This window comes from Homarus americanus, unplaced genomic scaffold (assembly GCF_018991925.1).
Source record: "Homarus americanus isolate GMGI-L3 unplaced genomic scaffold, GMGI_Hamer_2.0 scaffold22797, whole genome shotgun sequence".
Lineage (NCBI taxonomy): Eukaryota > Metazoa > Arthropoda > Malacostraca > Decapoda > Nephropidae > Homarus > Homarus americanus.
The window spans coordinates 790-12,957 of NW_024720574.1; the positions used below are offsets into that span (position 1 = coordinate 790).

General features: G+C 38.7%; 1 protein-coding gene and 1 long non-coding RNA gene across 2 annotated transcripts; one reads left to right on the plus strand and one right to left on the minus strand.

The window, feature by feature from the left end:
• Window positions 1-2,896: 2,896 nt before the first annotated feature.
• Window positions 2,897-5,723, minus strand: LOC121860660. Its single transcript, XR_006087904.1, has 2 exons — window positions 5,601-5,723; window positions 2,897-3,813 (listed from the first exon to the last, which is right to left on the minus strand). It is a non-coding gene; the product is annotated as an uncharacterized LOC121860660 (long non-coding RNA).
• LOC121860659 (dynein axonemal heavy chain 6-like) lies at window positions 5,359-8,572 on the plus strand. Its single transcript, XM_042357922.1, has 2 exons — window positions 5,359-5,774; window positions 7,612-8,572. The coding sequence occupies exons 1-2, from the start codon at window positions 5,607-5,609 to the stop codon at window positions 7,843-7,845; spliced, it is 402 nt and encodes a 133-aa protein (XP_042213856.1). The 5' UTR covers window positions 5,359-5,606; the 3' UTR covers window positions 7,846-8,572.
• Window positions 8,573-12,168: the final 3,596 nt, after the last annotated feature.

Genomic DNA, 12,168 nt, shown 5'->3' on the forward strand with positions numbered 1-12,168 from the left:
TTGTCAAAGTAAGAGGAACAATTGTGTAAGTACGTAATATTTTTTCACTCAAATCCTAATGAAACACTACTGGAGAACATTCCTTTGTCGCAAAACAGTTTATAAATTAAAGAAAATAATTACAGTGTGTTTAATATATTACAGTATATTATAAATAAATAAATAAAACAAATAATTCGGTAAATCTATTTAAAGTAAATGGAAAATAAGCAAACATGTTATTTACCAAGACCCTTCCGTCTGGCTCAGGGTGAGATGTAGGGGAGATAAAGAAGGCTATTTATAGCCCATCAGAAGTGACCAGTACCCTAATGCACCATAAATAATTAATTGAACATTCATTTTTTGTACATAGTATATTCAGTATATATATATATATATATATATATATATATATATATATATATATATATATATATATATATATATATATATATATATATATATATATATATATATATATATACAGTGACCCCTCGTTTAACGAACACCTCGGTTAACGTAATTTCGATTAACGAACTGCCTTCCATAAGGATCTTCAATTCGGTTAACGAAAAAAAATTCGCTTAACGAACTTCTTACGAACCGACCTCAACATGTTTTCGCTTGCACTGACCGGGCAACCAGCTTTAGTATCAGTCCGCCAATACATTAATCGGTTCTAGGGCTTAAATTCCTTACTATTTTTGTAAATATCAAGAAGTTTATACTATTCAATAATTTTAAAAGTTTAATATTCAATTTTTTAGTCATTTTAACAATTATTGAACGAAATTGAAGGTAAAGTGACTAGTTTAATGCGCGGCATCCAGCCTCTTAACACAGCAAACAGGCGTCAGTCTCTCTCTGTTTTCACTGGAGGTAACATCTTGCTTGAGACTCTCTTCAACTAAATGCTTTTTGTCTGTGTTTCCAAGCAAATTATTGGTCATTTTGAAATATATTTTATATATTGACAATATATAATGCAGTGCAGCATTGATTTAAAGAAAATAATCTTGAATTAAACCAGAGAGCTAAAATTTTATGGGTGAAATGGCACCATGGGGTGACTTCTCTTCCACCCCAATGCCTTCTCTTCTTCCTTCCCCTCCACCCCCATTCTAAATCCCATCATCATCATCATCAGGAGCCTTCTACATACACACCTCAAAGTAAGTGAACTTTTTTACAATTTTTGTTGAATTTAGGAAATTTTCGGTGAGCTGGAACCAATTACCCAAAAACCCATTGAAACAATGGTTTCGGTTAACGAACGTTTCGGTTAACGAACAACCTTCTGGAACGGATTGAGTTCGTTAACCGAGGGGCCACTGTATATATATATATATGTGTAATAAATGTATGTAGTAATACATACTGGTAACCTTTTTCACTCAAATCCTAATGAAACACCACAATTAGAATACGGTGGTTGCTGTTGAACCACATGTTGTATAAATAGTCACACCACCGAGACGAGGGAACACTCCCACCACGCTTCAGTGACGTCACTAGTGTTTACACTACACCAGCGGGTATAATTTGATGACATTACTTGAAGTGAATTGGCCTTATTTTAAAAAATCAAGGATGGTTGGTAAAGGACTACTGAGTCAGTGGGTAAGTGTCACATTTGGGGTACTGGTCTTATACAGCAAATAGAGCTCAAAAGCTACTTTTTAAATGGAAATTTGGGGGGGGCGTCTTATGCACCCCGCCGCCTTATAGGCCGTGATATACGGTAATTCAATAAAAGCAAATTCAGAAACATTAATTAAAATATATATGAACAGTAAATAAGTGTTGCTTTCATATTCTTATGTAAAGTAATGACGATATGTTTTCACGTGTGCGCATGCGCACCTACATACGCGATCTCTCTTTTTTCCTTACCATTATCGTTAGCTACTTCTATTGTTCCATTTATTAACATTAAATAACATTACTTAAAACAACCATATTAATTTTACTACAGGTACAACCAAAGTCTTATTTTCTTCAGTTTTATATGTAGAACCAGTCAGTCACTGGTTTTGTAATCAACGAAAACAATGCTGTGTCATTTCCTCATGTGTTTTAATATTCTACATATTATTAATGAATTGTATTGCTCAATTTGCACACGTAACATTAATTCAATAAAAAAGACATTCAGTCATGAACAATAATGAATCTTTTGTACATAAGAGGAATGACGCTGTTTACACGATTATGCACGTCGTCTGCACGTTGGCGGGCCGTTCAAACCCGTCGAAATTCAAGTTTCCGCCGTCAAAATTTTTATTTATTTATTTTTTTGTGTGTTCCAATAAAATACGTTAAGAATTAAAAACTCGCGAAATTTGAGAAGCTACTATACGATATTTAACCCTTCAATATGTCTTCAAAGAGACCATGATGCAGAGAAAGTGGTACTAGTGCTTCCAAGCATAAGCACAAGTCACTATCTATGCAGGAAAAGGGTGAATTTCCATGGTCCAGCACCAGTCAGATCCCGAGGTTGCCAGACTAGAGAGGTATAACCTGTATAAGCTAGGCAAGTTCAGGCGCTCCATTCTCTCATGGTAGTTGAGGACAATCAAAATTCGGTTTAGCTCAACTTGCTGTGAAAGTGGGAAAAGCTGGAGATGAGGTGGCCTGTGAGATATCATGTTTCCATTGTTACATGTAATCGAAACTATATTAGTTGTGAAAAAATCATTACAATACTCTAGTGTGGCTTAGAAATAAAGAAAATATCATATAAAATTATGTAATAAGAAAAATGAAGAGCATGGGTTTGTATGTGTGGGCAGTGATGTCACAGCATACACACAGTGCAGCAGGCACGCACACATCTCTAAGTCAACTGAGTGAGTGCTCAGCTGGTTTGAGTGTGGAAGGAGCTGGGTTTTTTTTTACATAAAATATGTGCTTTTGTTTTATAATATGCTATTTATCAACTTTATTGTTTATCTTAAAAGATGTTGTAGTACAGTACATGTATGCAATTTGAATTTTTGTGTTAATAAATCCGTCGTTTAACTTTGAAACTATTCGTAATGAACTCATTTATTATTATTAGGGACTTCAGTCCTCGCTGTTTACTGCCATGACATTTAAACCTGTTGCTTGTCCTCCATGCTTCGATGTTATCCTCATTTAGTAATAATTTTTTTTTAATGTTAGATTTTTCAGGAATGCAACCCCACCTACTTTGCTGTCTCTCAGAATCGAGTATGATGAGTAGTAGTAAGTGATGGCTGTGCATGAGTTGATTTATGTGGTGAGGCAAGAGCACAGACTGCAACCACACACCATGGCTCTCCCTTGTCCTGGTCCAGTGGTGCAGGTAGTTGCAACGAATGGGGAGGAGAGTTGCAATGGACTGCCAATAGCCCAGTTTGTTGGGTTTTGCCTTATTAGCCTGTCCATTTTGCATTGCCTTCATCTGCTGGTGTAGTCGTTGGGTTCCCTTGTTGGTTATCTCTTCCACCTACACTGCCATTGGGGTCTTACTGGAGTTCTGTAAGCATGTCTCCGCTTCAGATTTTTCGCTTAGGGTTTACACCCGTAGTCTTATACCTACCAAGGTTAATCTGCAAGGCAGTGGTTAGTAGGCACCAGGACATGTCCACATGCCTGTCGGTCTATGTGCTGTCCCTCTGGGGCCCACTGCTGCTCCGAGATCCCCTGCTGGTCTAGCCTGGCCCCACGAGGCACCTAGTTATCATGTGTTGCCACGAGGAGGCACAGCAGGAGTTTTGATGGTGAAGAGGCTGTGTACTGTTAGGGGAAGACTTACAGAAGGTTGCTTCTTTGTTCGTCATCAGAGGTAGCCAGCGGCGGCAGCTGAAAGCGAGAGGTAGCAAACAGTGCTTGCAGCTTAACACTAATATAATGCTGTCACACTAGATGCATTACACCACCCTGTGTGCACACACACACACACACTTTTAAATGAGGGATACTTGCACAGTATCAGACTACAGGTACAATTTACTGACATAAATTGTAGATACTTTTAAATACAGTAATACCCCGATTTACGCGGTCAATTGAACCCGCGGAGTAGCACGTAAAACGAGAAACGCGTAAAGTGAACAACATAACATATGGGATTAATTGAAATAGAGACCGGGCCGACTCCCAAACTACACTTTTTCAGACACAATACCTACGTTGTAGTAAATATAACATCTTAATTTTATGATGGTATGCACACAATTAAGAGAAATATCAATAATATTAGGTTTTTAACACTTACATTAGTAGAAAAGATGGCTGGGCACACGGGGATGGGGGGTTGGTTCCGAGGCAGAGGGCAGATTATTGGCCCTCACCTGTATCACTTGTATCAATTATATCACTATCCACCACAGAGGCTTGCAGGGCCTCTTTGTCAAACCCCTCAAAGTCCATATCCTCACTATCACTGACTTGGGCCGGCTGTGGTGGGTGGCGGGTGAAGAACTCAGTAATGTTTTGATGACTGGGCGACCTTGTGCGCACCCTGCCGCGCCGCATTCCGGTTCTGGCGGGGTACCACGTAAATGTGGAAACGCGTAAACGAGAACTGCGTAAACTAGGGTATTACTGTACAGTGGTCCCTCGGTTAACGAGCACAATCCGTTCTAGAAGGTTGCTCGTTAACCGAAACCATTGTTTCAATGGGTTTTTGGGTAATTGGTTCCAGCTCACCGAAAATTACCTAAATTCAACAAAAAAGGTAGAAAAGTACACTTACTTTGAGGTGTGTATGTAGAAGGCTCGTGGATGATGATGATGATGATGATGATGGGAATTAGAATGGGGGTGGAGGAGAAGGGAGAAGAGAAGGAATTGGGGTGGAAGAGAAGTCACCCCATGGCGCCATTTCACTCATAAAATTTTAGTTCTCTTGGTGTAATTCAAGATTATTTTCTTTAAATCAACACTGCACTGCATCATATATTGTCAATATGTAAAATAAATTTCAAAATGACCAACAATTTGCCTGTAAACACAGAAAAAAAGCGTTTAGTTGAAGAGTCTCTCAAGCAAGATGTTACCTCCACTGAAAAGACACAGACTGACGCCTGTATGCTGTGTTGGCAGGCTGGATGGCGTGCCACAAACTAGTGACCCTACCTTCAATTATGTTCAATAATTGTTTATATAACTAAAAAAAATTAATATTAAACTTTTAAAATTATTTAATAGTATAAACTTCTTGATATTTACTAAAAGGGTAAGGAATTTGAGCCCTAGAACCGATTACTGTATTGGCGGACTAATACTACAGCTGGTGGACCGCCAAATGCAAGCTAAAACATGTGGAGGTCGGCTCGTAAGATACTCGTTAATCGAGGGATTGCTCGTTAACCGAAGTTAAGAATCTTATGGAAGGTAACTCGTTAACCGAAATCTCGTTAACCGAGGCGCTCGTTAACCGAGGGACCACTGTATACTTTTCAAGCTAACTTAAAGATGCTTGACAAAGTATATGTGAAGCTCATAAAAGTGTTAGAATAATGTTTCATATAGTTGGCATTATATGGGATTCAGGTCTACTAAGCATAAATTTTGAGTAGACTGATATAATAATATGATAAAGAACTCACTCAAGAGGCCTATGCTGTGCTTGTTTGTCTTACTACCTTATTATGCATTCCTTCAGGCTAAAGTTCTTCCAGCGGTGGGCGGACGAGAAAATCCCCGACGTATTCTGGTTTTCTGGGCTGTTCTTCCCCTACTCCTTCCTCACGGGCATACGTCAGAACTATGCCAGGAAACATGCCATACCCATCGACAGGATTGACTTCCTGTTTAAGGTTACTACTTTTATATCTAGTACCATATTATGTTTATAATGTAATTATTTGTATGGTAATATTACAAACAAACAAGTGCCTAGTTTGTAAGGTTCAAAGACTGGACAAGCACCACAATGAACATCTTGACACTTATTCTTCTTTATTAATTAACTTTCAATTATCACAGTAGCCATCATCAGTGCAATCTATAGAAAAGAATCAACAATGATAAGATAAAACAAGACACATGACTGTTATAATATTAAAAAAATTAAACTATTAAATCAAAAGACAAATTCAAATCATGACTGGAGACTAGTTGAAAAGTGTAGTGAAGTTAAATGCAGTTATAATAACAACAATTTTAAAAATACACAATGAAACTAAAACAAATATATTATGCTAAATTGGAAAAATCGCTTACTTATTTACCTAATGACCACCCACAAGAAGTAGCTATGACAAGGGAAGGAGGCCAGTGGCCTGTGTAGGATCCCTCCAGTGTTCATGTTAATTTTGTAGGGGGTTATTTGAAGCCCAGTACTGTTCATGATTCTACAGCTTGGGCTGGTAGACCATTCCAGGTCTCACCATCTGTGTGAAGAAGTATTTCCTGATATTTGTTCTGCAAGATAGTTTGACGAGTTTGTAATTATCTCCTTTCAGGATATTGTATATTTTAATGAAATCTTCCATATTGTGCCTTGTCTGAAAGGTCTACTGAACTTGGATAATCGAGATGATATACAGTAGTTCTGGAATCATCTTGATTGCTTGTGCTGGACCTTTTCTAGGGATGTTATATCTTTCTGGAGGTAGGGTTTCCATGCTTGTACGCAGTAATCCAGACTGGGACATACTTGAGAGTTGTATAGTTCAAGGAGAATTTTTCTATCATTACCTGTATATTCAAAGGTACATTTATAATTCCCAAATCTCAATTTGCTTTTCTCACTGCTGGAGTTACTTGTTGTGCCACCTTCATTGAATGACTTATCACAACACCAAGATCTTTCTCCTTATTGACAGAATCCAGGAAAGTGTGAAGGGACTTGCATTTTGTAATGTTAAAGACCATTTGCCAGTCTCAAGTCCATTTGAACAGCTCATGTGGGTAATTTTTGCCTTGTTGTGACATGTTCTTGACTTCTTTGACACCATTTGTCATTGGGTAAAGACAAAGGTGGCCAATCTAACTATCCAAAAAGGTGGAGGTAAAAATAAACTTACATTTGTTTTAGTGCAATATTACTCAGTGCCTACCAAGGGCAGACACATGATGACAATACTGCTCCTGCATGCCTACTACAGCTGTCACATGATGACAATACTGCTCCTGCATGCCTACTACAGCTGTCACATGATGACAATACTGCCCCTGTATGCCTACTACAGCAAACACATATTGACAATACTGTACTGCCCCTGTATGCCTACCACAGCAGATGATATAGCTACCATAGCAATATATGTTCATTCAAGCCTTTTCTCAATGTAATGCCTGAAACCAGAATCAAGATCAGACACACACACAGGTTCTCTCAGAAATTGGATGTCATTCATGAATTCTTATTACAGTATCAGATGTGTTCTATTATGGTACTTCCCTTCAACCATCAAGTCCCAAATTTCTATCTGGTTTACCCGTCACTAAAAATCTAGCATCACCCACCAGCATATGCTTCCCCAAATATCACTCACTGACATGCTCTCTAGTCATTTATGTACATTGCTGCTTCAGTAAAGTACAGTACTGTAAATTATATAAAATTTAATCTCATTTATCATAGGTTGTGTAATAATTTTGTACTGACAGCATACTCACTGTATACTCCATATGCATTTACACCAACAGGTAATGGAAAAGGAGGTGGAAGATATCATCCAGGAATGTATCAGACCCAACTTCGTGGAGTTGCCAGTGGTGATCGAGCGGCTGCCCACGCCAAATGTGCAGGGGCAGTACTACCCCCTCGACACTGACCTCGAAGACAACGAATCGCTTCCTTACGATAACGACTCCCCCCAGCTCAAGAAGGAGGGTGACCAGGTAACAAAATGCAGAAACAGATATCAAATGCCAGGCTAATAACTTTAGTACAGGGATTGAAGGAAGGAAGGAAGGGAAAGTAAGTAATAAATCAGAGAGAGAGAGAGAGAGAGAGAGATAAACCAGATTAAGTGGAAGGGAGTATTCAGGAAAGGATGAAGAGTAGAGTCAGGTAAACTAAAAGGCTGTCTTGGTAAGAATTGGACTATGAGGATGGTGAAGACAGAATGGGAAATGAAAGATTAGTTATCAAAAGAGAACCACATAACAGAGAGGGAAGAGCTTGATAAATAATGAAGGAAGAGAGACCAGGTACAAGCAGAAATAGATAAGGAAGGATGACAAGATAACAAGTGGTAGAAGGATGAAGAAGGAACTGAATAAGGAGGGAAAAGGTAGCAAGATCATGAAAGGAGAAGGATAAATCTTACCAAGATGACAGGTATGCTAATAGACAAAGGAAAATGGCATATGTGTGCCCTATATTCAAACAGGGTGATTAACACGGCTCAAACAATTAAGGTGCAGCCTTCTGGAGTCATCCTACTTCCAGAAAAAATAAATAGAAGTTGGAAGTTACACAAGCCCCCAAGCCCCATCTGTACAAGCAGCCTAAATAATTGTGGCTATCTTGTCATCAGATTTACTACCTCACTTACTGTTACATACTACAGGTACTCCTCTACTTACGAACGCGTTACGTTCCTGAGGCTTGCTTGTAAGTCCATCTTTGCTCTTGTAGATACCAAATATATTGTAAAAAATGAAAATATTATGGATATATAGTACAGCTATACCCTTTAATACAGCTTTAAAACCTGGCTCACTCTTCTCCTCTTAGGTAATGTTTGTTCTATCTGGAATTTTCTTCAAAATAGTCCAGTCTCATCCACATTAAACACCTGTTCTGGCAGGTAACCCCCCTCAGTGATGGTGTTTGTATCTCTGAAAGTTTGTAAGTTGAATGTTCTTAAGTAGAGGAGCACCTGTACAGTAATATCATTGTAATGCATTATTTTAAGAAAAATGGTACCAACCAATCATGTGTTATGGCTTTAGTTTTGTTGGAACCTGAACCCTTTTCTGGTTACTAACTGGACTGTAATCAATCCAAAACACTCAATGGTATGAACATAACACTGAAGCACTAAGATTTCAGTATCATATGTTTTTTGCTACAAAATACATACAGAGATATCACACATTTTATAGTAAGCATTCCAAAACACTTACCCGGTAATGATACACACATTAACACTTGATCCATACTTGGTCGGGTTCTGGAATGTTAAATGTCACCCCTGGTCGTCTAAAAATTTGGGGGAGGACTTAAAAGATGCAATTTGGTATATGAAACTTTAGAACAACACTAATTTTGGCTGTACTCACCATTTTGGAGTTTGCAGGATGGGAAGTATGAAGCATAGGGTTTGTGGCTGTGTGGCATAAATTACCATGTTGCTACATCGTCATGTTTTCTACTCGTGGATTTATATCTTCACTGTTCCACTCACCTAATTTTATCACTTTTTTAACTTATGTATGTCTAATTTATTCATAACAGTGATTAGAGATACAGTTTTATTGCTTCACACTAACATTATTTACATTATGAACTGGCACTAGCGCATCTGACTGCGTATTACTACTCACACACACCTGACCCTGCAAAATAAAGCAATTTTTTTTCTAAAAACCTAAGTATGTAAATGCCTAGCATTAACTCACCAGGCCAACATACAGGCAATTAAAACATCTAATAATTACTTAAATACGTAATATTAGGAGGACACGTCGCTACCTGGCATTTAATAGCAGATTTCGTTGTCTTAAGCAAGCCAAATGGTGAAATGATCATATAGGATGACCTGCCTGTAGCAGGTGTTGCTAAATGTCATTCTCCTTTCCCTACATGAAGGAGGGATTGTACACACACTGTTTGCTGTACTGTACATACACTCTCTACATACTAGCATACACTGACCACTCTGCTATATGTACTACTGTACATATGGTACTTTCACTTTCTGAATGTACAGTACTGTACTTTACAGTGTGCATGAATATAATTACTTTTTACATCTTAATTAACACTATTTAAATGGTAGTCTTGGCTGATTATATGCTGGTACAGTACTGCACAACACAGTTTGTGAGCAAACAAGCTACTACTCTCATGATGCTAGAGTTTGAGGAGATAGACTGCAAGATACATCAGCCAATTTTAGGCATCCCATGCAGTCATATGACAGTACAGGTACAGAGTAGTAGCCAATCATAGCTCACGAACATTTTGAGTCTACCCACCCATATGCTCGGCACATGCCGATGCACGATGCAATTTTTCGGAAATTTGTTTGAATGCCCAGAACGGAGAGATTTTTCTTGGAGTGCTCAAAAAAATAAAATAAATTTCAGGGTAAAGGAAAGCCTTGAATTACGATGATTCATATTTAAAACCCTGGTTAGTTTAAGACCTGGTTCAAGTTACATAGTTATTTTACAGGTATCTCTTACGTTACAGAAACTCAGGTTGCGGAAATTCGCCCATAGTACTCATTTTGTAAATTATGACCACTATATTTGGGATATAACCTGCAATTAAATGCCAGGTAGCGACGTGTCCTCCTAATATTATGTATTAAGTAATTATTATTTGTTTTAATTGCCTATATGTTGGCTTGGCGAGTTATTGCTAGGCATTAACATACGTAGGTATAAAGCTAGATGTTGCATTCTGGACTATATCACAAAAACTGCTTTTTTAGAAAAAAAAAGTTTTTTTTTATGGTCATTTGCCCACCCGGGCACAGGTAATTTTTAATGACCCACATCAAGGCCTGGGGGGGGGGGAGGGATATAATAAATTAATAATAATAAAAATTATAAATACTGTAATAATAATAGAACCATAAATAAAAAAATAAAAATAATTAAAAAAATATTGAGTGAGAAATGATATATGTATGTTGTGTTGTCAAAATAAGAAAACAATTGAAACCCTGGGATAAATTATAAAAAATTTCAACACAAAAATTGTGATATAGAACAAAAAATGTTTTACAGAAATTATAATTTATTAAGGCTGAAAATCAAACTGGAAGGGTACGGAATTCTGGGAAATGTCCTAGTGTAGATAGATGACCTTCTACATGACCGCAAGCAATGTGTGGTGATTAATGGCACGAAATCATCATCTGTACCTGTCACAAGTGGGGTACCACAGGGCAGTGTACTGGGCCTGCTGTTGTTTGTTTCATAAATGACATGCCTGACATTGTACACTCCTACATACAAATGTTTGCCGATGACGCCAAGTTATTTCAGGAAAGCAAGAACCAAGCAGACTGTGAAGAGCTGCAGAAGGACCTCTGTGGGCTCCGAGAATGGTTGAAGAAATGGCTGCTGAAATTCAATGTCACGAAGTGTAAGAGGATGCACCTGGGGCGTACCAACGGTAAGGAGGCGTATCATATGTCCCAACGGGATGAAGAAACTGCACTATTTGAGACTGAATGTGAGAAGGACCTAGGTGTATATGTTGACAATGAGCTAAAGTTCTCGGGCCATTGCGAGGAGAAGGTAAATCAGGCAAATAATTTATTGGATCTTATAAGAAGGTCGTTAAGATATCTAGACATTCCGTCCCTCGTAACGATCTTCAAGAGTGAAGTGCTTCCCCATCTGGAGTACTGTCACCCTGTCTGGTCCCCGAGATATGCTACGGACTGTCAGTTGATTGAAAATGTTTAAAGGAGGGCCACCAGACTGGTGCCTGCACTTCGGCACCTCAGCTACCCTGAGTGATTGGAGCGCCTGAACTGCCTAGCTTATACTACAGACGGGCAAGGGGAGACCTAATTGAGGTGTATAAACCTCTCAGGGGGCACTAAGTCGAGTGTCCTTACTTGGAGCTTGCAGATCAGTTCACAAGGGGTCACAGCTCAAGATTGAAGAAGCCGCAAGTCCAGAAAACTGTGAGGGCAAACTTTTTCGGAGTGAGAGTTGTTAACTCTTGGAACAATCTACCAGAAAGTGTTGTGATGGCACAGAGTGTGAGCTCTTTCTAGACAAGACTTGACCAACACTGGAGCAGGTTCAGGTACATTCAGGGGCTGGTGCATGCCCAGTACTTGCCAACAGTGCGTAACAGAGACGTGACCGATCGCCAAAGCGGCTAACGAGCCGATCAGTGGTGAAGAGGATAAAAGAAAAGGGAAAGTAACAGAGACGTGACCGATCACCCAAGCGGCTAACGAGCCAATCAGTGGTGAAGAGGATAAAAGTAAAATAAGTTAAATGTGCCTTGATTAGTGACTCGGTTCAGCTGTGATCTGGTCTTCAACCCCATCCCTCACTACC

Excerpts from the sequence above, each read along its gene's own strand:
- LOC121860659 (XM_042357922.1), top strand. The coding sequence starts at position 5,607 with ATGCATTCCTTCAGGCTAAAGTTCTTCCAGCGGTGGGCGGACGAGAAA. Across the intron at positions 5,775-7,611 it reads GGATTGACTTCCTGTTTAAG|GTAATGGAAAAGGAGGTGGA; the intron begins GTTACTACTTTT and ends TTACACCAACAG.